Source organism: Gadus morhua, chromosome 19, assembly GCF_902167405.1.
Source record: "Gadus morhua chromosome 19, gadMor3.0, whole genome shotgun sequence".
In the NCBI taxonomy this organism is placed as follows: domain Eukaryota; kingdom Metazoa; phylum Chordata; class Actinopteri; order Gadiformes; family Gadidae; genus Gadus; species Gadus morhua.
Genome location: NC_044066.1, coordinates 17,054,083 through 17,081,653, shown reverse-complemented (window position 1 = coordinate 17,081,653; position 27,571 = coordinate 17,054,083). Strand labels below are relative to the sequence as shown.

Here is a 27,571-nt window from a genome sequence, read left to right as displayed (position 1 = left end):
AGGTTCTTTATTAAACTAAGCATTTTGCACCACCCATTCAATGTGCATGATCACACCCAACACATTATTTATAATCATTCACATTTTTTTTCCCTTACCAAAATCTTTTGTTCTGTTAAAAGAGGTATTTCTCCTGGAAAAAAATATCAGAAAATATCTTGATGTTTAAATAGTTGGAGAACCACTGCCTTAGACTATCCCCTAGGCCCCGAACCACCCAAGGGGAGAAGGGCCCCGAACCACCCAAGGGGAGAAGGAGGGGACGTGAGGAGGAAGGGCCCAGTCAACGAACTCACCCTCAATGAGTTCAATGGCTTCCTTCAGGGGCCACCCTCATGTATCTCCCCCGTCCTCCTGAGATACATCTGTGATCCCCCCGGCCAGCACGGCACAGTCTCTGCTTCAGACTCAGGATGACATTATGACACCCCAGGGAGCCCAGTGAAAACATCCCTGGCTGTTTCATAACAGCCTGGTGGGGGGGGGGGGGGGGGGGGGGTAAAGAGGGGGGGGGGAGGGGTTTGGCTTTTGACACATTACCGTCATGTAAGGTCAAGGCGGCTGTTATTAGCTGTCTTGTCTTCTCTGTCGAAGCAGAATAGCTGTACAATATGAATTACGTCGGGAGTTTTTCTCCCCCATGAACAGGAGTAAGAGTGCAGTTGCAAAAGAGCCAGACACATTTACCAGATGAGATGAGAGTATTGAGATTAACAAATGGATACATATACTGTTGAAGAAGAATGTGCATTGTTATTGCAAATGAACAGCTGACTCGTTTTAACCATGTGGCTATCGCTGCAATAGACACTAAATAAATCATGTGGCAAAGGCGTCATTTCAGGTGTTACCTCTCATATTTTCATGCAAGGGTTTCAAATAAGTTAACAGTCACGTTGTTTCCCCATTATATATTTAATTGTTGTCATATTCTTGAATAAACAGCAGCGTATGTCTTAAAAGGCAATAAAAAGGCTATTCTGGGATGAGCACAGCCTACAGTACTGTTGATTTCCACATCTGTTGCCTCTCTGTCATGGTTTCTGAGGTCCAACGATTATTGCCGCGGCATGCTAATTGTATGGACTCTTGAGGGCTCTAAACTGACCGCTGAGTGTTAATACAAACGCACAAATAAATGATGACAGACCACACAGCAGCGCTGCAAACACACTTGAAGTATTACGAAGATGTGAGGAGGAAATTCTTGAACTAAACAACACCCAATCACCAAGGAGCACACTGAGAAGCCTTGGGATGAACTCCGGAAAACAAGGGAATTGTTATTTCTTGAGCTCCCCTGCATGTGGCCTAGCGCACAGAAAATGTGTCTCGGGCAATTACAATAAGTGGGAGGAAACGGCGTCAATGAGGAGCGTTGTTGTGTTGATGGTGTGTATTGATGTTCAGCAGCAGCCGGTAAAACAACAGGGAATGAAGGAATAAATAAGCAAGACGATGACAGAAAGGGTCGCGACCTTTCATCGTTTGGGTCTTTGTGGTGCGGATTGCATTGATTGCTGTGATCGTTTTATTGTCGCATAAGGTATTCCGTCTTAAAATTGCCTTTTTTTCGATTTTCTTTCTCATTTTCCCTGTCGGACAAACAGCTGAAAGGTGCGCAAGGAAACTTTTTTAGTAATATTTTATTGTAGTATGAGGTATGTCACAATGCCTTAAAATGAATATTTTCCCTCACTTCCCCTGTTCTATCACAGCTTGGGGAATCGTGAGACTAACTTCAAGGGATGCAAGGAAAGTGCCTTAATAATATTTTATTGTAGTATGAGGTATGTCGCTCAAAGCATTCAAAGTGTCTTTTTCCTCTCCCCAACTTTACCTGCTGTAATACTTAAGGAATATTTAAGGAATGCATTGGGAACTACCTAATTAATATTCAATTTCAAGAATACCAAATTGCTCCCCCTTGAGTTATCGGATGTCCTTTAACAATAACAGCCACTCTCTGTAATATTACAGCTTATAGCTGTAATTTAGCTAGCTCGTGCGTATGCCTAGTTTCTTGATCCTGGCACACCCAAGTCATTACAACCAATTCCTCCTGAAAGTCTCTGGTTTGTGTTTGTAATTATGGCCGGCTTAGATGTGTTAATGGTGTTATAATATGAGCAATGCCCCAAGTGGATATAGGCTGGGGACATACTTTGGGGAAACTAGCGTCTTCCAGGAATAACTTTCATATTCATAGTCAGTGAAAAACAAAGAATAAGTATAAAGCATAAGCCTGAGGACGAGAGAATTGGCAGCGCTGTGAATAAAACCAGTGAATAAAGTATCTCTGGATTCTAAGATTCTTTACAGGGAAAACTACTTTTTCACCACATTCTGGGACATCAGGGATTATGTATTAGGAGGAGAAACAGTCAAGGGCTGAAATGTGTGGTTTCAAATTATCTTAAAAAGACCAGTTTTCTGGATTAGCCATGAACTCACTGTCCCCAAAGCGTATCCATGTGTTTCTACTTATTGCCCATGGAAGAGTGTGGCTATTGATGCACCAACAAGCCCCTTGCTGTGGGGAAGTAGAACCATGGCCTGTCATTCAAACAATGGCAGAGTGTGAATGGAGAGTCAACCAGCTCTGATTAGAAGCAGATTGAACTCTGGTAAGCGTTCTGTGGTCAGCTGAGAGGGACTGTCAGAGAAGCTCGCAGATGTTCTGCATTGGAAACTTTAACTTCAGAACCTCAAATAAGATCATGAGAAATCCGGTTTGTCGAATGGCAATTTTTTTTTTTTTTTTCTTGATTTATCTTCACGTCAAATTCTTCTTGGTCCAAAGCATCCTTCTGTATGAGTTGAGTTCCGTCTCCAGAGAACCTATTGTGCCCGTTATGAAATCACGTTTGGGTCAGCGTCAGGTACATCTAAACTCCAGACATTTGCTGGTTCTTTACGGCTCTTTATTCATAATCTCCAATAGCATGACACGACTCATCATATCTCAGACAAAGAGCTGGCGGGCTCCGTACTTAAAGCCTAATTAATATAACGGGCGATAAAGTTTTATGGCCCCCTCGTCTGAAGGGCACCCTGGAGTCTCGAGCAGAGCAGAACGTCGGAGGCTTTGCTATTTCCGTCTGTTTTCTCTTGGTCCCGTGGGGTCCTGTCAGCCTATGAGGATGGGTAGCCTTTGGGGGCCGCTCCTCACCCTTGGCTGGCCCTTACCTCTACTTTCTGAGGTTTGGCAGACCCCCCCCCCACCAGCACCACCAGCCCGCCCACCGCCTGCCAAGACGCGACACGCCCGCCAAACTCAGTCCCGCAGGTCTCCTTGTATGAGCAACATCTGAATCCCCCCCCCCTCTATCTCCCAAAACACTGGGTTTCCATGGGCTGTGGGCCGTCCTCATTTACCCGCATTGACATACAAACTCACATTCCGTGGCTTTTGGATTTATGCAGAATGGCGATGTGGCGTAGTGTAAATACTGCAGTGCGTTGAAGCTGTAGGTCAAAGAGAACCACGTCACCTCATAAGGGCCTCGTCCGGCCTTACCAATGGGCTTCACAGTTCTTTATCGACGGAGACCCGAAGTCACTGATCAGCAACGTAGGGGTGGGGCGGAGTCGGGGTGGTGGGGTTGAATTTCAACCTTGGGGCACTTAAAGCCCCTACCCCTCCCTGTCAGCGAAAGGAAGAACTCCTCACACAGTGCGAAACGTACAAGCTGGCATCAACTTTCCCCATTTAGACAAACAAGACAAGAGAGTTGGACGGAAAAGCCAAAACAGGAAATGCCTTACAGCAGTTGCGGTGAAATACAAAACCAAACTGCGGTATCAGATGACTCCCTTACTTAAATCAATAGCCATGTATTGTCTTTAAGTGACAGGGTTGCTCCCCCTTGCCCCCCCGTTTCATCGAAACAAGCAAACTAAGCATGACTATTGTTTCACCGCAGCTGACAATGCTCTCCATACAATCCGACGACCGCGACCTCAAAGGTCTTGTCTCGTCGTTTATTCTGCCATCGGCACGTCTACCGTACGTGCGCTCGGCTTGGCGTGCACGTTTGGGACCTGCTGGCATACTTCAGGTCTTGGAAGTTGCCTTGAGGAGGATCTAAAATAACAGTCTGCCCTGATTTGTCCCTCTGTGGTTGGCGTGATCTGAGCTGAACTCTCTTGGGGTTTTTCGGAATATTTGGCGCTTTACGACCCTTGAGGCTGAGACGGTTTTATGGTAAGAGAGGGGAAAGGCTGACCTCAATGCGGCGTGCTGGTCGAGACGACTCGGGATGGCACGCCAGCACTTTGTGAAAATAGTTTGATTTCAAAGTATTTTGTGAAACTTATACATATATTCTGTATGTATAGATAACAAACCCCTGTTATTCCATCGCTCGTATCTGTACGCCTTCGGAAGCTCTGTGTCAATGTAAGCATGGCACATAAAGAAAGGGCTTTGTGATTGCACATCTGGTCATCCTGTGAAAACACAACTCAAACGTATGGGCAACATGTGAAGGACCTAGATTGTATCATCGTCTATTTGCCTGAATTCCAGGAGCTGGCTCCCCATACAGCAGATAACATTGTGTAAATATTGTACAAATGTTAGGATTGCTTTACCTGATACGTCCCATCCTGCTAGGAGGAGGGAATGTAAAGATGGCCTAGACCTTTGGAAAACATTTTTTTATTTTCAGCCCCAAAACTTGGTTTCCTTGCATGCATAGTGGCACCTTGTTCTCGTGAAAGTCCACCCACCTGCCGCTGGCTCGGGGAGGTTTGGACCAGGCTGAGGCCCAGCCTCGGGCAGAACGATCGGTTGGTGCTTCACGCTCATAAACCTGGGGGTTTGAGGGACCGGGGCTGCTGGTGTCCGGGTCTGCTGTCTTGAGATCCGAGGCCGCAGGGTACCAAATGTTAACGGAAATGGCTGACGAGGTGTGACAATGTTAGCAGAAACGATGCCTTAATAACGTCAGCTTTCAACCCTTTCAACCGTTTTAAATAATGTGCCAAAGAACAATAAAAATCATAATTATTGATGTCTGCGCTGCATCACAAAGCGTGTAGTGAGGTGTGTGCGGAGGGGGCGTTGGTTTTATTAAGTTATGATTGATGAACATAACAAAGCCTTTTATAGTTTGTCATAACACGTAAATAAAATGGCCAGGCACCTGCTCTTGTAAATCCTGCCAGTCTTTTTTACGCCTCAGTGTTCTACTCCGTTTTGGAATATGTGATGAGTCAAGCCGTCCGGGTTTGATTTACCAGAGGGAGGCGGGGGGGGTGGTTTGGCTTTCCCCTCTCCCTGCTACCTCCTGATAAGACCATTAATGGAGGAGCGCCTCTCCCCAGCTCGGTGGAGCCGCAGATAAACGAAGGAGAGAAGAGGTCCTTCTACCGGCGGTGTTATTTACAGCAGAGATTGCTGCTCCGTGTTTTTGTTTGTGTTTGTGTGTCTCTGTGTATGTCTGTGTGTCTGTGTGTATGTCTGTGTGTGTGTATCTGTGTCTGTGTGTGTGTTACACATCCCAGTGATACAATAGGCTGCCGTTCGGGAAGAGCAATGATGGAAACCGTGTTCCTGGAACAAAAGGGAAGGGTGATTGGAACAGATAGTTTAAACATGACAAAAGCGGGATTGGGTGTTGTTGTGCTGGCTCTACCTCCGCGCGCCCGCCGATTCACAAGAAATTGTAATTTCCTGGCCTCGCCATTCCTTCTTTTTGTTGGGGCAGTAAATCATTTCCCATCCGACCTGGGAAAGCCAAACCGTTGTGGCCTGATTGTTGCCGTCAATGTTTTCTTTTATCCACACGAAGCCCATCATCCTTCAGTTACATTTCCATCCTTAATCACAGAGGAGGGTCAGGAAACATTTAGACCAATTTTCTCCAATTCCGTGATTTTTCTTCCCCCCCCCCCCCCCCCCCCCCCCCCATCCCGTCAGTCTCCTCCCATTTTAATTGTGCTCAATCCTTCACTCGTCCATCTCGCTGAGTCGGGATCGACCGTCTCCTCTTTCCTAGCACGCTATTCCCGAGGAGGAGCTGTGGTCCAAAGCGCATTAGAGGCAGAAGGAATGTCTTTATAAATAAACATGGCCTCGCCTCCACAGGTGGCGCACCAGGGGCCGACCCTGATGGATGGGAGGGATCGACATTTGATAACGCTCTCCGAGGCCTCAGCCCTCAGGCACACTGCGTTTATCTCCATCCGGTGTCAGAAAGCCATTTGTCGTAGACGGGGAGAATATGTTACAGGGATCAATAACAACGCTGTACATAGAAGCCAGGGCTAAGGACTTTTGGGCTAAGACCAGTTGGCTGGTATCCGGTTTTATTATCTTCATTACACGTTTAAATGTCCATCCCAAATTGTATATATACATTGCATCACCGCAGCATACACAAGTCGCTGTGGTGGTGAAAGGGCATTCCTGTCATGCAACAGACAGGTTTGCTGAAATAGTGTCTGAAAGAGCATTCTGTCTTGAGCTCTGCTCTCAACAACACACAGAGGCATACGTAGTATACGGTATGGTATGAAGTAGTATAGTATGGGGTAGTGCACAGAGTATGGTAGTGGGATAGCATCCTTTGCTAACGAGAGGTTCGCTCTGTCGATCGTGTGTCCAACCGCTTCTGCTCCAGTGCAGATGAATCTGATTGCACACTATCTGAAATGCAATGAAATGTTTTTGTTGTTTTTTTACCAAAAAATCATCAAAAATGATGAATGGAGTCTGAAGAGCAGAAACTCATATAATGCGCTGCAGCATATGCCACGACATCTTGGCACGAGATCTTCTCTAGTTGTCCCTCTCATCAGTCTCGGAAAGGGAATATTATAGTTTTATGACGTTCGTTTGAATGTTTTTCTATAATACAGTCCCATGGCATTTTTTAAAACAGACCAGAATATGTGGATGTCTGTTTGTAGTTTTGACAAACACGGATAATATTATACTGCCAGCTGCAATTTTCCGATGATTATTTCTAGGTTCATGTCTAGAATATATCAAACTATTTAAAAAAGATCTAGGAGCCTTTGAACGCAGAGAACTAATTGGTTGAGTCTGCCTCTGGAGGGACCCTGTCCATAGGAACCCTTTACAGAACGTTGGTGGAGAAAAAACCCTATCCTTTATCCTCAAGTGCCCTCTGTGAGTGCATGTCTTGTTCTCCTGTACAATGCCAGAGGCGTCTGAGGGAATACATATATGCTTCGATTACAAATCAGATCCAGTGGAACGCAGAGAGGGAGCGAGGGGGGAGAGGGGGGAGAGGAGGGAGAGGGGGGAGAGGGTGAATGGAGAGAATGTGGACACAAGAAGGCCTTTTGAGCAGGAACAGTACAGCGCTTTGTTCTCCACGGCTCATGTGGTATCCTTGGCGATACCACAACACATGGATCCTCTGCTGGCCAGGCCCATTTGTCATCGACAATTAGGGCTCGGGTTCTCGTTATTAACCAACTCCCCAAACCCCCCCCCCCCCCCCCCTCCAACGGACGGACAGCGGTCCGAAAGCAGCTTAGCGCCAGCCTCGGTCGAGCCCTTTGTTCAGACGGAGTAACCGCCGGGTAGACGTTTGAAAACCCCAAAACAAAAAGCGTCCGCCTCTTGTGTTCGGAGAGGGCCAGAGACACTGGCTCCCCTCTGCACGCCGCTGTAACTCGCCGATGCTTTAACTAGTGGAACAAGTGACCGGAGAGGAGGAGGATCGGGGAGCCGGCGTGGTTAGAGAGCCTTCCTGCTCTGATGCACACACCAGGCCCGGGCAGGAGCTGTTTGATTGGCTCAAACAGCGTCTCCTTGGCGAGGGGGACGGCATGCTCAGTGTGGTGAGCGTGAGGCGGCCAAGAAGCCCTTCAAAACCGCCGACAGAGTCCTGGAGTGGCCCGGGAGGGAGAGAGAGGGGGGAGGCAGGGGGAGAGAAAAGGAGAGAGTGGGGGAAAATGAAGTTGTCACGAAGCCACTTCAGAAAATGATGAATCGGATCAGGCTGTTGTTTTTCCCTATTCAGTCTCTTACCCTTTGCAGTCTGTGTATGTGTGCGTTTGTGTGCCTGTGTGTGTGTGTTTGGTGTGTTTCAGAATTGGTGCTGTTGTGTATGTGTTTGTGGGTGTGGATGTGTTTTGCATAAGTAAGTAACCTCATTGTCTTTGCATCTGGTGTTGTTTTGCATATGTGCATTTTTGCACGTAAACGTGTGTGCCTGTGTGTGGAAATGATAATTCAATGGATTCTGTGGCGTCGGTAGAGCATCCCTCTGAGCCTCAGATCTATTGTTCTCTGTCCCGAGCCCTGAACATGCACCCCAAAAGGTTATTTATATTCAAGTCATTGTGGTTTTCTATTAATAATAACATTATATTGTTTAAAATTGCAGCAACCACACTTTATTTGTCTGTGTGTGTGCGTGTGTGCCTGGCTGCGTGTGTGCGTGAGTCCTTGCGTGCACCATGCACGTGTGTGAGAGAGAGGGGGAAAAAATAATTAGGGAGCCTGGATCGTAGCTTGCTTTGATGACTTTGATTACTAGTAATGATAATAGAGGGAATATGATTATATTAATCAAGCTTTCTCATCCCTGGTTCACGTATGATTTGCCAAGCTGATGAGTAAAGGTACTAATACTATATACAACAAGAACAGTTACGCTGGTGATGAATGAGCTGCCTTGGAGAAATACACCATATAGACAGAGAGACAGAGAGACAGAGAGACAGAGAGACAGAGAGACCGACAGACCGACAGACCGACAGACCGACAGACAGACAGACAGACAGACAGACAGACAGACAGACAGAGTACAGTATGAAGTGGAGGGTAGAGTTGAGAAAATAATCAACGACAAAAACACTAAATGAAGAAATTGATGAAATAATTAGCGGTGTGAATGTGGCTGCATAAATTACCAACTGCAAGATGGATTGATGTGCTACATTCTGCAGCGCGACTTGGTTTTCTAACTTGTAGAAGAGGCCTTGACACGCTGAAACTCAGTCTGAGCGCTCTTTGATACATCACAAGAGGGATTCTCAAAGAGATGGAGGCAGGCTCCCACACAACACCAGGGGACGTTTGTTTTTTTATTTATTGGGCCGCTCCGAGGTGCCAATATATATCAAGCATTTAATAATAGTTTTCACGGTTTGTCAGGGAAAAACAAAGCTTTTTTTATTGGAGGGGACGACGGGGGACAACAATAATCTCTTGTTTGGGAAAGGTGCAAAATCCTACACTTGGGATAAAAATTGGCAATGAGCGCACGTTGCTTTGACACATTTATTGTTTCCTATGAGAGATTGTACCCAATAAAAAACTGAAAAGCAATAATTGTTATACTTGATATAAGCTACCAAGTGCTTTTCCCTTTGCCCCCCCCCCGCCCAAAAGTAATACTTTTTCACCTCAAAAAAATATAGTTAACTTTGCAGTTTAACGAGGTGTGAGTTTTTTCCCTTCGAACCTCCCACCCAAGAACTTCTCGTCAGCCCCCCCCCCCCCTCCTCCCACTCCTCCCCCTCCCTCCCCCAGGGGGAGTGTGAGGAGCATTAGTTTTATTAGCCATTGATTTCTCTCTCTCTCTCTCGCTCTCGCTCTCTCCCTTTCGCTCTCTCTCTCTCTCTGCCTCTCTCTCTCCCTCTCCCTGCCTCTCTCTCTCTCTCTCTCTACTATTCTGCGCTCTATCTCTCTCTCTCTCTCTCTCTCCCCCTCTCCCACTATCTCTCTCTCTCTCTCTCTCTCTCTCTCTCTCTCTCTCTCTCTCTCTCTCTCTCTCTCTCTCGCTCTCATACACACACTCACACACACAGGGCCTCCTCTTCTTGTGGGTCCTGAGGGCTCATTACAGCCTTCCTGCCGACGCCATCGCTCACCCGGCCGTTGTGCGTCCGGGTCGTCCTTCCTCTCCTTCCTGCTGAGCTAGCCTCGACCGCGGCGCTAGCCCGCCAGGACCCGCCCCTGATTGGCCGATGCGGCTAACGCGGGGCCATCGATCAGCCCCCTGAGGTGGGCGAGGACGAGGGATCGATGCCCTGAGAGACGACTGATGGAGTGTCAGACGCGCTGATTGGGTCACCACATTTCATTAACTTCAGCGGCGGGTCCTCGGGTCAACTCACTCGTGGCTGGAACAGCGAATATAATAAGCAGAGCCGGTGGGGTTGGAGCTTTACTCTTCGCCAGTGTACCCCCCTGCCCACCCCCTCCCTTTTGGAAGAACAGAGGGTTAGTGGGGGTGTTCAGACCTTTACCCTTAAAGATTTTTTGCAAACATTTCCAATCGAGTGAGAAACATACATATACATATATTAAATCTTGTTTACCTCCATCAGCAGTATAATCTATAGCAGTGATTCTCGAGTGGGTCGCAAGGGCATTTTGAGTGGTTCGCACAGCATACGCCATCATCTTTAGAAGAAAACCAATGAATTAAATCAAACGTTGATGTTAATTCATGTTTAAATGGCTGAGTTCAGCCTCAAGTGTTGCAGCTTTTGTCGCTCCATCTGTTTAACTGTACATGTCGGCATTGATGACTGCAGAAATATAAGTAAATAAATGGGTCAATCTCTTTGGGTTGTGACTTTATAACTAAAGACCCATGTAAGTCCTGAGGCTGAACCAGCTCAGAACCCCTGCTCTGAAGACCCACAAGAAGCTTGTATTATTTTTCTTGCATTAACGGCTGTGTTGTTGCATGAAAGCATTTCCAAGTAAATAAAAACATTGTTCCTTGACCCTCATTATAATCCCGCCACAGGGTCAATCCGTCTCTCCTGCAGATCTGTAGACGCCTCAACGTGACCCCAACGTCACGCGCTTTGTCCCTCCACTCACAAAACAACAAACCGTGTGCAACGCAATAGTCTTTGAAAGCTGTTGGATTTATGGCTACTGACCCCCATGGAGAAGGAGGAAGGGGGTGGCTTCACTATGGATGAGGGGGGTGTGTGTGTGTGTGTGTGTGTGTGTGTGTGTGGGGTAGTAGATGAAAGCAACGGCGCTGTTCTGAGGGCAGAGACGGCGGACTTCCTGACGCTGGGCTCGTACCGGTGTGCCTCCTTTGAAGACAAAACCCCCTCGGCGGAAAGAATTCTGATTGGTTGCTTAGAATCCACCAATATTTGTGAGTGGCCAGTGTTGTGTCTGGAGGTGGTGGAAGAGGTGGAGGAGGAGGAGGTGGTGGTGGTGGTGGAGGAGGTGGAGGAGGAGGAGGTGTTGGGGGGGGTGGAGAAGGAGGAGGTGGTGGTGGGGGTGGAGGAGGAGGAGGAGGTGGTGGTGGAGGAGGAGGTGGGGGTGGAGGAGGAGGAGGTGGTGGTGGGGGTGGAGGAGGAGGAGGAGGAGGAGGAGGTGGAGGAGGAGGAGGAGGAGGAGGAGGTGGGGGTGGAGGAGGTGGTGGTGGGGGTGGGGGAGGAGGAGGAGGAGGTGGGGGTGGGGGTGGTGGGGGTGGAGGAGGAGGAGGTGGAGGAGGTGGTGGTGGTAGTTGTGTTGGAGATGGTAGTGGTGGAGGTGGTGGTAGTGGAGGAGGTGGTGGAGGAGGAGGTGGTGGAGGAGGAGGTGTTGGGGGGGGGGGGTGGAGGAGGTGGTGATGGAGGAGGAGGTGGAGGAGGTGGTGGAGGAGGTGGTGGTGATGGAGGAGGAGGTGGTGGAGGAGGTGGTGGAGGAGGTGGTGGTGGTGGTGGAGGAGGTGGTGGAGGAGGAGGAGGTGGTGGTGGTGGTGGAGGAGGAGGAGGTGGTGGAGGAGGAGGTGGTGGTGGGGTTGGTGATGGAGGAGTAGGGTTGGTGGGAGATTTATCTTAATCAGGTAGGAGGGTTGGCTGATGAAGGGAAGGCAGCTGGCCTTCAGTAATGGGGCACAAGACTGCCCAGAGGAATGGGTTCTTTTAATCATGGGATGGATTGTGGATATTTCAGTGGTGATGTGTGCCGCGACGTTTATTGTATTATTACGTGTTGGAATCGGTTGAAGGAGCTTTTAATCATAAACAATTATCGTTCATTTTTGGAGATCTGTTTTTAATTTGTCAGCTTTAGTGTTTGTTGCGTTGGGAGAAGTATTAGACGGACCAAACATTGTGTGGTGTTGTATTTCCTGTTTATTCGACTATGAGTGTAAGTAGGGGGGGGGGGGGGAGTCATCAAAGGTCATTTACATTTTTGTGTTCAACATAATGCGGACATGGGTCCAGGCATGCTCCTCTGCTGATTTATTATATCATATCCAGGTACTGCTTCAATAAGTGCTTGCTCAAGTCAAAGCCTCTTGGTCATTGCATCAGCAGAAAGTTCCCTATCAAGGACAGCCTCATAATCACACACTTGTCATGCATGACTTCCTAAGCAATAAATAAAAGTACAAACGGGTCATTGAGCCAAAGAAAGAACTCCCAATTGCTTCAATTAAGCAGGAATGCAATGTGTCATTTGCTACATCCACCCAAGCTTTCTGAATGTTAAAATAGACCTGTAGTCGTTAGTTAATTGGCCCGGTACTTTTGACATCCAACATCCATATTGTTGGGAATGGTTCACTGAGGTAAACTACCAGGACGTGCCTCAGGATCTGGCGTTTTTTATCTGCGGGTCGATGGATCTAGGGATCTGAATGGAGATGAAAGGAGGTGCTGGAAGCGAGCCTGCTTTGAATACGCAGGGAGTTTCGCCTTGTTCCCCGCGCTGTCGTGTCTAAGCGTTGTAAACAATATTCAAAACGATAAAACGACACGCATGTTTTCCGTCCCCCTCATCGTGTCATCTGCGTTCAGCTTATGGTTATTATGGTCTGGAAGCCGTTCAGGAGGAACTTCACAGTGAGCGCATTCCTCGCAAATCAGAAACAAATAGACACCAAATCAAAGACCCAGCACATGTGAGCGTCCTTTGAAAAAAACAACCTCTAAATGAAAAAGATCTATAAACAAAAGGGAACTATTTTCATTAGCCTCAAGATTAAGTATTTTATCTTCTCTCTCTCTCTCTCGCTCTCTCGCTCTCTCGCTCTCGCTCTCGCTCTCGCTCTCTCTCTCGCTCATCATTCAATTGAACTGACGACTAAAGCGACTCCATCTCCGTGCTGCTGTTGGTGTGGTTTAGTCTGTTCCTTTCTGAGGGCCACTGTACCCAGAGATGCGTTACAGCATCATGCCCACCTCCATCTGCAGCGGCAGCGCAGGACACAAACACACAGTTTGATGCTGAACTTAAAATGGAAGGGCCCATCGTCACGCCTCCCCCCGACCCCGTGTCCCATATTTCTGCCAATTCACGAGGGATTGAGTGTGGGAAAGTGGTGGTGGTGCCACTCCTGGCTGGGCATTGTTCTGCCAGCCCTCGGTCCGGACGGCCTGGGACCGCCCACCCCAGGGGCCTCCACAGCTCCTGGCTGTGACGTAATGCCGCGCAGAGCGAGGGGAAACCTATGGGGAGCCAGTACCCCCCCCCCCCACACCCAGTGTAAGGCGACTTTCAGCAGGAACAGGAAATAGATTTCCACATGTATAGGAAGAGCAATTGATTAGGAGCTCGCCGATCGTTTCCCAAGAGGAAGTAATTTAAACCTGAGTCATGCAGAAATACAGTTAATAGGAGAGGAGGGGGGGTTGTTTTACACCTCACAGAGCAGTTATTGGTCTTTCTCTCGCTCCCTCTGTCTTCTTTGTTCTCTGTCCCTCTCTCTTTCTCTCGATGGCTCTCTCTCTGTCATGCTCTTTCACTCCGAGACTCTATCTCTCTTATTTATCTCTCCCTCTCTCAATCTCTCTCTCTCACTCTCTGCTCTCTTTGTCAAGTTCCATTCAATTAGATTTGCTCTATTGGCATGAATGATGTAACGCTATTGCCAAGGCATCTTACAAACACAACAAAGCAACCAACAACAAATAAATACACTACAGAGTTGAGAATATTAAATCAACAGCATCACAACAACAGCATCTCTCACCGTCTCCCTCCCTCTCGCCCTCTCCCCCTCTCCCCCTCCCTTCTTTCTGCGGCCCTTCACTTCACTTATAGATCATAGAATGACGCCGTCACTAAATAAATCACGGCTAGTGTATGTCAGCTCGCAACAGCGGCTGCGGGGATGATGCAACGCACTCACACCATGATGGATGGGAGCGCTCCGCGACAAAGAGGCAGTGGAGTCCAGCTCCAGCGGGGTCCAGAGCAATGAGTTCCGATACGCTGCCCTGTCCGCACACGGCAGAGTGGCCAGTGATTAATCCCCTCACCAGCTGTGGGGTGACGGGACGCCCCAACGCCTCTGAATGGCTCAACCACCGCCGCATTGAGAGCCCGCAGGGGGTGGAGTGGGTTACATAACGTGGCCTTGTTTATATGCAAAGTGGATATGCAAATATTAATAATATGTGTGAGCTTGGACGTATCAATGGAGCGCATACTTTTGCATACTCTCTCTGTCTCTTTCAAACACATCGGCACGCTCGCACACACACAACCACACGCACAGACACATGCACGCACACACAGGGAGGCACCTTTAATGAGATTATACAACCCTTGACCCCTGCGTGTTTCAGAAACGATGTGGGGTCTATGATCACTGGCTAATCCTGTTAGCATTGGGCTTTCACCAAGGTGATGTGGAGCTGTCTAACACACACACACACACACACACACACACACACACACACACACACACACACACACACACACACACACACACACACACACACACACACACTTATAATGCTCAGGCTAATCAACATATGGATGGCTGATAAATCGCCACAGAAGACATATACATATTAATGAAAATTTGTTGGTCTGAGCTAGGAAATGATAAATATATAAGAAAAGCAAATGGTAAAGATGACCACAGCATGCTACAGAAAAACAGGAACAATCGCTAACAAAGAAAAAATGTAAGGGTAACGTCGACAAGGCCCGCAGGCTAATGTCCTTCTACCGTGTGGGCTAAGGGTTCTCATCACCGATGACTAAACCTGCCCCAGTACATGCTAGCTCCTCACTCACCATCGAAGCTGTTGTCATCCATCCCACCTAGAGCACCTTAAGTCAGCCAGGTTTATGCTACAAGCGTTTATCCGTGTAGCCACGGGCGGGCCTCGTGCACGATGTAGCAGACAGGCTGGCCCCAGGCCCAAATATTTACACTGTCCTCCAGTGCAACATTTACCGACGCGGTATTGATGACTGCTGCGGTGTTGTTTTAATGCAGCGCCTGTGTACGGCTTGGCGAGCGTGTAAACCGACGGGCGCCTACGGCGGACCAGGGAGCCGGGGGGGGGGACGGCGGACTGCGTGTGTTTCACTGGGTGCATGTCAACACAGAACTGGAGGCTAAACACCGGCTCTGATTAAAGAGGCTGCGTTGGTCGTGTGGACCCGCACGACACGAAACAACAAGTTGTGTCAAAGCGGTCGAGGCGAAGCCCAAACATTTTTTACGGCCGTACAACCGCACATGGTTGATACCCAGAGCTGATTAGAGGGGACTTTTACAGGCGGGGAAGGAAGTTCATTGAAACATCTAAATATATGTCTATATCTATTTATGTTACAGATATATTACAGAAGGAAGTGATTTGTGTCTGGAGACGTTTTAAGTGCAAACCTTATTTCAGATTAGTATTTTCAAATCGTGCTTTTGGTTGGAAGCTGCCCGATAAAAAACAACCTCCTCCTCAGTAAAAGCTTCGGCAGGAAAGCAACAAAGGACAGAACACACACACATACACATCTATTGGCTGGGCAGAAAGGGGGTGGAGGGGGGGGGGAGGTGGAGTGTGGGGGGGGTGGGGGGGGGGTTATGGAGTGGCCACATTTGCATTTTGAAACGACATACACACCAGATCAGCCCTACCAGTCTGGTTGTGTCTCCATTGATGACCGGGACAGGTGAAAGAACCACTTAAACCCCCCCCCCCCCCCCCCACTACCACACACACACACAGACACGCACACTTGCTCACACACACACATGCACACACACACACATGCACTCACACACATACGCTCACAAACAAAAAACACATATGTACGTGCACGCACACACACCCACTCAATCACTCATTCAATCATAAACCGGTACACAATCAAACACATACTCACTCACTGACTCGCACGGACACACACACACACACACACACACACACACACACACACACACACACACACACACACACACACACACACACACACACACACACACACACACACACACACACACAGACAAGCAAACAGGCAGACTCTCACCAATGGCTCTCCAAAAAATACACCTACTCATATGTCCTCAGAATCTAAAAGGAAAAAGACACACACACACACACACACACACACACACACCCCGTCCTGTACTTTGTGCGCCGTGAATGGAGCCCCCCCAGCAGCCCCCCAGCAGCCCCCCCTCCCCCGCCCGCCTGTCCCACATACGGCGGTGGAATACAAAGGACGGCCCCTAAGAGCCGTCACTACGGGAGACCACTCCATCATGGCCGCCCAGCCCCCCCCCCCCCCCCCACCCACTGACAGGCCCTGATGAAGTCATCAGCAGCAACCTCACACACACACACACACACACACACACACACACACACACACACACACACACACACACACAAAACCCGAACAAGGCATGGTCAGACACATGCACATGTGCACACAGACGTACACAAACAAAGGCACACACACACACACACACACACACTCAATCAATGCAATCAATGAACCTGGGGACAATGTCAACCTTTACTGACATAACATACTATGCGTACACTACATATTTGTATCATTGCCTCCTGCAGGGACAACACGTGTGCTAACACACATGTAACACACAGTTTACACACACACACACATACACGCGCACACACAAACGCACACACACACATACAACACACAATGTACACACACATGCTGACAGCATATCTTTTTTAAACCACCTCTTACTGCTAGTGCATTCTCTTCAGCTGTCCTCGGTGTCTGTTTGTGTGTGTGGGGCAGGGGGGGGGGGGGGCAGAGGGGTGGTCGATTTGAATATTTAAATGATTTCTCCAGTGCAGTATTTAGTCACTGGATGTGCCAAGAAACATTGGGGGGGGGGGGGGGGGGGGGGATATAGTTGGGGGTCCGGTGTGTCTTTTGAATTCACCAGGATACTGTAATTGCCGCGGGGCAGGCAGAGACAAACGGCAGATGTAGCGTGGAGGGTGTGTGGAGGCATTAGGACATGGCTCACATCTGATTGAGTTTGATATGGAATAATAAACCCAACTCCAGCCCCCCTCCTCCTCCTCCTCCTCCTCCTCCTCCTCCTCCTCCTCCTCCGATGAAGGAGAGAAACGTTATCAGCCTTTCGTGTCCGGGCCGGTTCCAGGGGCGGTTCCCCCGGCTGCGGTCCAGTAATGCGTTCTCCGCGTCCCTTCCCTCTTCAGGACACACCTCAGCAGTTCATTCAACAACACCGACCGCACTCACATAAACACGCAAATATGTTTATCTGAAGGCTCCACTGCGGATGGAAGGTGTAAACATGTGTTGATGGATCGTCCACTAAGGGAGTGGAATAAGAGAGAAGAGTCACATAAACCTACCAAGCTGCATCTCGTTGTGCAACACACGGTCTGCGACGCAGAGCCTGAGAAACAAGTGTTTGCTTTTCCCCCTCCGGCAGAAAACAATGATGGGAAACGGGAACGTTCACGGAGGCTCCCGCCAGGATGGGGTCAGCGGGGGGGTCACAGGGTTCTGCTGACCAACGGGTCGTTCCCATTCAGATCGTTAGCACCCAACCTTTCAACCGGCCCGTTCTCCAGGAGATTGTACCTGATAATGGTCTCGTCATTCCCCCCACTTCTCTGCCTTACCTCATTGTGTACTTAAAGGCTGTGATTGTTAGCTGTGAGCTGTGTTCTGGTGGTGAGGGTCTCTCTCTCTCTCTCCCTCTCCCTCTCCCTCTCTCTCGCTCTCTCTCTCTCTCTCTCGCTCTCGCTCTCTCTCTTGCTCTCTCTCTTGCTCTCTCTCTTGCTCTCTCTCTCTTCCTCTTTTAGTCTCTCTCTATCTCTCCCTTGTTCGCTCTCTGAACTAAACATTATCATCATTATTATAAAATACTAGTCCCATGTGTTCTAGACAGATAACGGTGTAATTATTTTCCTGGTGCTTAATGTTTATTCGGCCATGCTTTCGATGGTTGGAGTGTTGCAGTGTTTTTTTCCGTTTCTTCTTCTAGTCCGGGTGGAATAGGGAGATGAATCTCATTTGTTACGGTCTATTAGCACTCTCCACTCTCTCATAATAATAATAATGTGCTAATTGTCAGATTTCACCACAGCCTCATCACCAGGGAAGGGGGGGGTTGGGGGTAACCACCTGGCTCTGTTTGTGTATGTACGCGTGACATATGCACATGCTTGCGTATGCGTGTGCAGGGAGCGAAGCTTGTGTGTGTTTGTGCATTTACATGTTTTGGTGTGTGTGTGCACATGTGTGTGTGTGTGCACGTGTAGTACACCTATGTGTGTTTGCCTCGTGGCACAACACATTATACATTCAGCAGAGTAGAATGTATTTCCGTTGGGAGAAAGAATGATTCCACCTTTTGGTTTTCATGCCTGCCTCAAGGTATCGAGGCCCATTAATATACATGTGTTTGGAAACGAGGTGACCGAACCTCCATCACACTCAATCCTATTCTCCAACAACCATCGGCAACCTTTTCCATAGATTGATAATATTATTTACTAAGTTATTCCTAAATAACTAATTAATTACTAATTGATAACGAATGACTAATTGATAACTAAGAGAGAGAGAGAGAGCGAGAGAGCAAGAGAGCGGGGGTGTCTTGTTTGTTACATATTATACAATTATACTATTTATTCTTTCAAAGCACTTATCAGGAGTGGCACCTTACACTTGTAGTGTTAATACGACTGTAAAGCTTCTATTGTTCACTAAGGGTTGAATGTGTTGGTGTCTGCAGCCGGGCGATCAAGACCAACCAGGACCTGCTGCCAGAGACCCCGTGGACCAACGTCCTCCACGACGACTTCTGGGGCACGCTGCTCACGCACAGCGGCAGCCACAAGTCCTACCGGCCGCTCTGCACGCTGTCCTTCCGGCTGAACCACGCGCTGGGCGGGCTGCGCCCCTGGGGCTACCACCTGGTCAACGTGGGGCTCCACGGGGCCGTGACCGGCCTCTTCACCGCGCTGTGCGGGCCCCTGCTGCGCGGCCCGGGCGGTGACGGGCCCCCCTGGAGCCTGCTGGCCGGGCTGCTGTTCGCCTCGCACCCGGCCCACACGGAGGCCGTGGCCGGGGTGGTGGGGCGCGCCGACGTGGGCGCCGCGCTCTTCTTCCTGCTCTCCGTCTTCTGCTACGCCCGGCACTGCGGGCTCCGCCGAGACCTCCCCCCGACCGGGGCCTTCCAGACCCCCACCCGGCACTGTGATGGTGACGTGGGTGGTGGGGAGAGTGGTGGAGGAGGTGGAGGTGGGGGCGTGCTCCGGTGCTGGGCCTGGATGCTGGGCAGCCTGTTGTGCGCGGCGGCCAGCATGCTGTGGAAGGAGCAGGGGGTGACGGTGCTGGCGGTGTCGGCCGCCTACGACCTCCTCCTGGTCCAGAGGCTCCGCCTGCGGCAGGCGCTGCTGCTGCTGCTGGGAAAGGTACGTGTGTGTGTCTGTGTGTGTCCGTGTGTGTGTCTGGGTTTGTGTGTGTGTGTCTGTGTGTGTGTTTGTGCGTGGGGTTGGGTACGTGCATGTGTGTGTGTGTGTGTGTGGATACCTGTCTGAGTGTGTGTTTTTGTGTGTGTTGATACGTGCGTGTGTGTGTGTGATTGTGTGTGTGTGTGTGGGGGGGCTTCAGTAGCAATGGGGGGGATGGAGGAGGTGTGTGTTAGCTTTTCTCTCAGCATGTCCCCGTGCTTTTGCATATCTGATTCCCTGTTCCTTCCTGTCTGAGAGGAAACGCTGTTGTCTGTTGGTAATGTTTCCTGCGTGTGGTTTCTGAATAATGCAAATGAATGCGTTCGTAGTGGGGATCCGTCGTCTGGGGTTCTGTCAACAGGGCTGGTTCAGGCGGGGGCTGCAGTGGGAATCGCCCCCTCCACCTACGATATTTACAGATATGCTTAACACGTTAGACAGAACAAATATTATACAGAAAAACCTGGATAGCATAGTTTGAGAAAGCAATTAGTCTATTTGTATCTTGTGTTTCCTGTTGCCCTACCAGGCCCTGTCACATTTCTTGTAAAGATAATCTGGCAATAATTTGTAGAATAAATCAATATCTAGACACGTAACTCATAAGTGATGAGGCAATATGTATCCCCTCTTTTCAAACACATACAAATCCCTTTCAGGTAAATAGGTAAGGGAAAACAATTTTCTCTCAGCTTATGCAAAATCTCTTTTTTGCATTTTTCCCTTTTTGCATTGTACTCCTGGTATTTTTTATTCCATTGTTACATTTCCTACGTTTCACAAAACAATAGGTCAGGTGTGCTCTGGAGTGCTCCAAACTGCTATCATCGCAGAATTCACAAAACCGTCAACATTCCCCTAAACCCACGCTAGGCTGCCCCGTGGACGGGGAGTTCTCCTGTGCAAAACGAAACAAGATGTCCCCCCCCCTCCGATAAGCAGCACAATCGATGAGAACATTAAGTCCTCACAGAAACTCCCGGGCCAGATCCCGGGGACCGTATGTTGAGGGCTCCACCGCAGTCGTAGCGGGAGCCTGGTAGTAGTAGTAGTAGTGGTAGCGGTTCAATCTGTTGCCTTAACGTCTGGAGGGTTTCATCACCTCTCTGGGCTGTCACAGACGGGCTCCTGTGTTCCCCCGCCGTCATGCCGACGGGGAGCCATTGTCCTCTACCTAGTTTGCACAGAAACAATCTCCTTGGCGACCGGCCCCAATAGCAACAGCAGCGGCAGACAGGGTGTGCTGCCAGCCCTCCGTGGCACGGTGCTGCAAACGAGCCCCCGGCACATCTGGCTCGTTTATCACCATGGCAATAGCCCCTCCCCCCCCCCCCCCTATTCCCCACAGTCACAGCTATCTTGGCAGGGGGCTCGTTAGGCGAGGGGGGGAGGGAGGGGAGGGGCAGCGGACCGGGCTATCGGCTGCGCGATTGTAGGCCAGACGTCTGGAGAGAGAGAGAGAGAGAGAGAGAGAGAGAGAGAGAGAGAGAGAGAGAGAGAGAGAGAGAGAGAGAGAGAGAGAGAGAGAGAGAGAGAGAGAGAGAGAGAGAGAGAGAGAGAGAGAGAGAGAGAGAGAGAGAGAGAGACAGAGAGAGAGAGAGAGAGAGAGAGAGAGAGAGAGAGACAGAGAGAGAGAGAGAGAGAGAGAGCGAACAAGTGTTAGAGGGAGAGAGAGGGGGAGAGGGAGAGAGAGAGAGAGAACGAACAAGTGTTAGAGAGAGAGAGAGACAGAGAGAAAACGAACAAGTGTTAGAGGGGGAGGGGGAGGGGGGAGATTGAGAGAATGAGAAGGAATAAGGAAACTATGCCCTCATTTCCTTTCCTCCTATCTGCCCTTTGTGCCTCGCTCTCGGCTCTGTCTCCTCATTGGGTGGTTCTGCTGGTGGGGGGGGCTGGTGGAGGAGGCTGCTATGGTAATTGCCTCACAACGAATACAATGAAAAGGTTGGCAATGAAACATCAGGACAAACTTCCTGTCATTGGTTCCACAGATAGACGGGGGATTGTTCTACGGTCCCACAGATAGACGGGGGATTGTTCTACGGTTCCACAAGCAGGCAGGGGATTGTTCTTCACTTCACCCCACCTGGACACGGCAGAACGCAGCAGAAACTCATTCTCTCCTCTTACGAACAAGCTAATCAGAGGGAAATGAAGTTTGAAAGGAGGCACTGCTAGGTGTGTAATTGTATGTGCAAGCACTTGCGTATGACGGAAGGCCGTGTGTGTGTGTGTGCCTGTGTTTGTGTGTATGTGTGTGTGTGTGTGTGTGTGCGCACACGCTCATTTGTGTGTGTACTTGTGTGTGTGTGTTTGTATTTATGTGAGCCTGTCTACGTGTGTGCATGTGTGTTTGTACGTGCAATGATTAAGAAAGGGTGCAGCAGACACTGCAGTGTAGAATATGGTAATTTTAATGATCATCGTAGAATCCTAAAATGTTTCTGATCCCTTCGGTCTGTCACCAACAGAAGACAGTATGATGGCAGCAGTGAGCATGAACTGCCTTCCTGTTACTGGGTGTAGGAGTAGAACGAAATCATACCTCCAAGACCGAGTCTAAATTGTTTCCTGCTCTTGCATTTCAAACAGAGATCGTGCAATCTGTATTCTTGGATGCAGGACAATAATTTGGAATCAGAGGGCTGAATAACAGGAATAATTTGAAGAAAAACATGTTCAGGAATCCTTCCAGGGAACAAAGACAGAGCAGCCAATCAGTAGAGAAAATATCTGATGCTCGTCCTTCTCAAGCTCCTCAGAGAACGCTCCATGTTATTTTATTTCATTTCTTTTTCCAGACCTTTGCCTGCCTGCTTATTCTGGTTAAGGTCAGGCAGATGATTATGCCCGCTGACCGTTCGATGTTGGGCTGATTATCCTGAAGCCGGAGGAGCTCAGCCGTGAAATGGTGTCTTCTATATTCTGCCTTCCATATTGGTTTGGCTCACGGTGGACCTTGTTTTCATGTAAATAATAGAATGGAAAGTTGCTTCTCTGGCACAACAGGAGATAGCACAAGAGTCCCCGCAGTAGGAAATTAATTCAAGCAGCACTCATAATGTTGTGTTATTTAAACATGCAACACATTGTTGAGACTCCAATTTCGATTGTGTAACACATTAAGTGAGGAGTACGTTACGGATATCAACAATTGAATGCAACCCATATCCACAAAGTGATTGAAAAGCTGTTCCAGGTTTCCACTTATGAATCATGATAATAAGATATGAAATTATCGCCATGCAATTCGTCACGAAACTGATTGTTATACAGATGTTATGGGGATCCTCTTACCTGAGCTAAATATGGAAAAAACACATTTATTTACAAGGGAAAAATTGTTTCACATAACTTACTCATCATACAGTATTCATCATACTTTTTCAGATTTTCCATCTATTATTATAACAGTATTCAACATGGATACATATGCTGTTTCCAGGAGCATATGTAAACATAAACAAAACAGTAGTGCCTGCTTTACAGCATAAAATATGCAATTTAAAATAGTGATTCAAACACAGCTTTGACACAGATCAACACAGAAGTGGCTTAAACAAAACATGACCACTTGAAACTATAAGTCTTCCAACACAAAATCAAAGTCTGACTGGGTTGTTGGTCTCCAATCCAAAGGTAGCTCTCTCTCTCTAGACGTCCCAACTCTCTATAGTTTGCGTAAGAGAAAGCTTTCCTGATATCATGTCAATGTGTTATTTTGCCTTGTTGATTAAGGCCGGTATAACTGGGTAATTACTGGGTAAAAGGTGTGCTGGAAGTACTTGTGTATCGCGGGTCAAGCTCTTCAAACAGGTCATGAACTCTGTAACCTTTACCCCAGAGACGTGTCTCAGACCTCGCTGTGGTGATCTCTCTGGACTGGCTACCGGAATTATCCGTGTATTGTGGCCTGAAGGCTGCGGGGAAGTTGTTGCTGATGGCAGCCATTTCATTTGTGCAGCCGTCATTTTACTTAATGTGGATTTCAACATAAAGTATAAAGAATTAACGACATAATAATGTCGTTAATTCCACTTTATACACCACTGGTTAATGTCTATACATATTTGTTTTGTGTAAATCATTAATTTTACTCAATACTTAGTTATTCAAGTTTTACTCAATATGAATACACGTACTGTTTCATCCCTTTTACTAACCTACTAACCTTTACTAATTTACCGCCGTACAAGTGAGTTCAAAACCATCAAAACATACAATAATAAAGATGTTTCTACAAAAAGTACAACTGCTGCACAACCATGCAAATTGCCGTGTTCTTTTGGAAAAAGTCTGCTGAATCAGGATCGCTTTAGCTCACTTTATTTGGTAATGTTTTTGACTATTCTCTATGAAGCAAAAGGAGGGGAATTGTATGGGCATGCGTGGAGGTACACTTAGTAGGGCATCTGAAGGATGCGTTACCTGGAGCGTTCTAGCCCCCTGGGCTATGTGTTGGGACTTATCTACTGGGAAGGCGTGGACTCAGTTATGTGCTCTGATTGGCTAAGCATGGTGCTGAACTCCCGCCCCCCTGGATACCCGTATGTCTCTTTATGCTGTCCCTTGCGGCATTGCACATTTGTTTGTGGCTATGTGCGGGAATTACACTTGTTCTTGTGGCATTGAGCGTCTGGGTCTCTCGAACATCTTGACTGCTCGTATCTCTAGAATTGACCCATGATGATTGGCCTCCTGTATGAGCTGTACGCCTCCCTAGGCTCCGGATCCCTCCTTAGCGTGAGAAAGAAGCCTCTTTTAATTGGCACGGGCATATGTGGCCTGTTGGTATGAATGTGTGAATTACTAAAACCACCACAGTACAGAGGGCAATAGCCACCAGAGGAACATAGAGCGACCTCGTGTTGCAATGTCTCTGAAATACTGATGTCTTCACGGCTCTCACTGGGTGTACTTAACCATGCCAGGACGGTTAACCAGCAGTCCCCCACATCGATCCACCGTGCTGGCCCTGAGCTGGGCATGATGAGGGGTGGAGGGGGCAGACGTTTGACGCCTGACCCCTCTCATTAGGCCTCTTTGTAGCAGCAGCGTCGGTGCCTTCGGTTCGGTACTGTGGGGGTAATTAGGTCACTTCATCAACGTCAGGCTCCCTCAAAGGGCGAGTGCGGTGGAGCCGGAATGCGTCGGATGAGCTGCAGGTCGGCCGAATTCCAACACAAATGAAAAGCTTAACCTCGGCCGCGACCGTAGAGGGCCTGCTGTCTGCGCCCGGGGGCACTTCGTCAGGGCTCTGTTATCTCCGCGGTAACAGGCGTCACGTATAAAGGCCGCTGCGATCGCTGCCGTGTAAAACAAATTGTCTGGTGTTCTGAAGTGTCGCAGGTCGTCTGCTGCTAATGGGTGGAGAACTGTTCCACAACTGGGGATTCGGGTGGGGATTTGGTCAGCGATTCAACGCCCACTTCAGTGGGACAATAGTGGTCTTGGCTCAGCTGATAGAGTTTGGCGTTCACAGTACCATTGTTAGAGGTTTGATTCCCTCGCATGCAGAAAATGTATGGATAAAAACAACAACAAAATGGCAAATTACATTTAGAACTACATCTATAGACGGACATGTACACTTGTAGTTCCAGTTCAAAGATTTAACGTTCCCTCATAACTTTAAGTTTCTATTGAGATGAGAACATAAAATTGGTGCACGTTAGGTTAATGTTATATACGTTGAATGTTGCTTCAGAAGCAGATTCTATAGATAACTCCTGTTAGGTTGGGCCAATGCTCAGAAACACTAACCAGAGACTTAAGGCGTTCTGTATTTATAAACTAGCAGATACGGGATACATTTGTATATATATCCTAAGCCTTTTACGTTCTGCTTCTTGAAACGTATTTGAATCCATCTAGATCCCACATTACTGCGATGAAGGCAGTGGCTGCGGATAATGAATGGCACTGTTCAGCACTCCAGGCTGGGGAGCTTAGTGTGTTGTTACTAAGGTTAGCATGAGAGGGAGAGGCAGAGGGGAATACGGTCCCTCAGCTACGAAAGAAGTCATAGGATAAACAAAGGAAAATAAAAAGTAGAAGGGCTAGATGATCCCTAAAAGATTATGTTTCCAAATGACGGGGGCCCTACATGACATGTAAGATAATGTGGAGTCCCCTAAGTTCAAACACTCAGGTCAGCAGATGTTGGCTTTGACCGTGGGCTGGGGACTGGGCCTGACATCCACTAAATCAAGACAAACATCACATGGAGTGTCATTTTTCATGGCTCAATAGCTCCACACCGACCCCCCCCGTACTTAGACACAGAGCTGTGATATCCAGCTGTACCCGAGCCGTGTACAGATGCCACAGATACACAGCTGTTTCCTGGACAACTGGCGGCAAAAGCAAGGCAGTGAAGTGAAATACTGACAAAGTGAGGACATGCGTTTTAGTGTGAAAATGTCAGATAGCATACTGATTAAGATAAACAGTAGGGTATTTTCTGGGGAAGCAGAAGAAGAAAATATCACGAACCGGCGTCTTATCTTACAAGAACAGAGACCCTTTCAACACTGCAGGAATCTCCGCGTTGCCTTGTATAGTATAGCGTTAAGCCAGCCATAGCTTTACTAGTCCTCAAATGGATGATCTTATAAGAGATTGGGAGGTAATGTATAAGGGCATGAGAAGGGCATCTCCTGGTGCAAACATGCCAACTACAATAAATGTGCCACAGCGTGAAATTTGAAAAGACAAAAGAAACACTGTCGTTTGAATACCGAACCGGCGGACTTCTATAGACTTCTAATCAGAGTCAATTTGAGCAGTCTTAGTCGCACACCATTGAAATAACCATTTAGCCATTCGCTCCGCCACAAGACCGTTCAAATCGATTAATCCTATCAAAAGATAGCATTTTGAGTTCTCTATAATTGATTGGGCAGTCAATTAAGGAGCTATTAACACATTGGACCTGGCACTGAGGGGGCGAAATGAAGCTTATTCTGCTAAAAGTCCAAAACGGTTTTCTTGCTGGAATTGGTTTACGTTGGGATATTGAACAGAACATTGGATTTCTCAAGCAGCCTTCTCCCTTGACAGTGGGAGCTGTACCATCAATAAACCCAAACACTTTTTATGCACGAGGCAATCCATCTCGTCCTCCGTTCCACCTTTCAACCGGCCAAATCAATATACAATTTTAACCCCTTTTATTCTCTACTCTTTCTCACCGATCCTCTTTCCTCCAAAAAAATAATTGGTATGCCTTGAATTACTCCCTAGGCTTATTGATGACTACATCTGTGTAAGCGTACCCATCCTACACTTTATCTCAGAGAAGGCTGAAGCTTCGAACACATCTTCTGAACTTCTAGTTTACTCCCTGGGGATGTAAACTGGCTACTCTCGTCACACAAGTCATTTCTAGACCTCTCGCATTGAACCCTGAAGTTGATTTGACTACAAATGCCTTCACTGTTCTGTAGTTTATATAATAAAGCCATTCTAGCGGCTTTTACCCTCACCAAATCACTGAATTAATTGGGGAGATCCACGCACCAAATCGCAAGAGCTACCGAGCAATAGGCTTATCTCTCTAAAGAGCCCAGAGAGGCCGCGGGGTCATCCTCTTTAACACCCGAATGCTGCCTCGCTATGTGGAAATGTTCAGCTGATTCCCCCTTTAGCAGTGGAATTAACGTATGGGCTGGAAAAGCTTCTCACAAGGAATACGTGGCTGGGTAAGTTGGATGAAACAGCTATGCAGCTATGCTTGTCACAGAGAATGTGAAACCATATTCTGTCATGTGCCTGTAAAGTAAACTGGGTTGAATTAGAATTGGAGGAATTCACAAGGCATACAACGTGTTCCCCATGGCCTCGTGCATTGCATTGAAAACACTCTTTTCGTTGCCAAGTGTTGTGATGAGGATTA

At 48.1% G+C, this 27,571-nt stretch overlaps 1 protein-coding gene across 1 annotated transcript in view; it reads left to right on the top strand.

Moving 5' to 3' along the window:
• LOC115532541 (protein O-mannosyl-transferase TMTC2) overlaps positions 1-27,571 on the top strand; it is a 61,995-nt gene that overhangs the window by 3,229 nt on the left and 31,195 nt on the right. Inside the window, exon 2 of the mRNA XM_030342381.1 lies at positions 18,954-19,635. Within this exon, the coding sequence (XP_030198241.1) occupies positions 18,954-19,635 (682 nt within the window). The remainder of the gene's footprint in view (positions 1-18,953; positions 19,636-27,571) is intronic.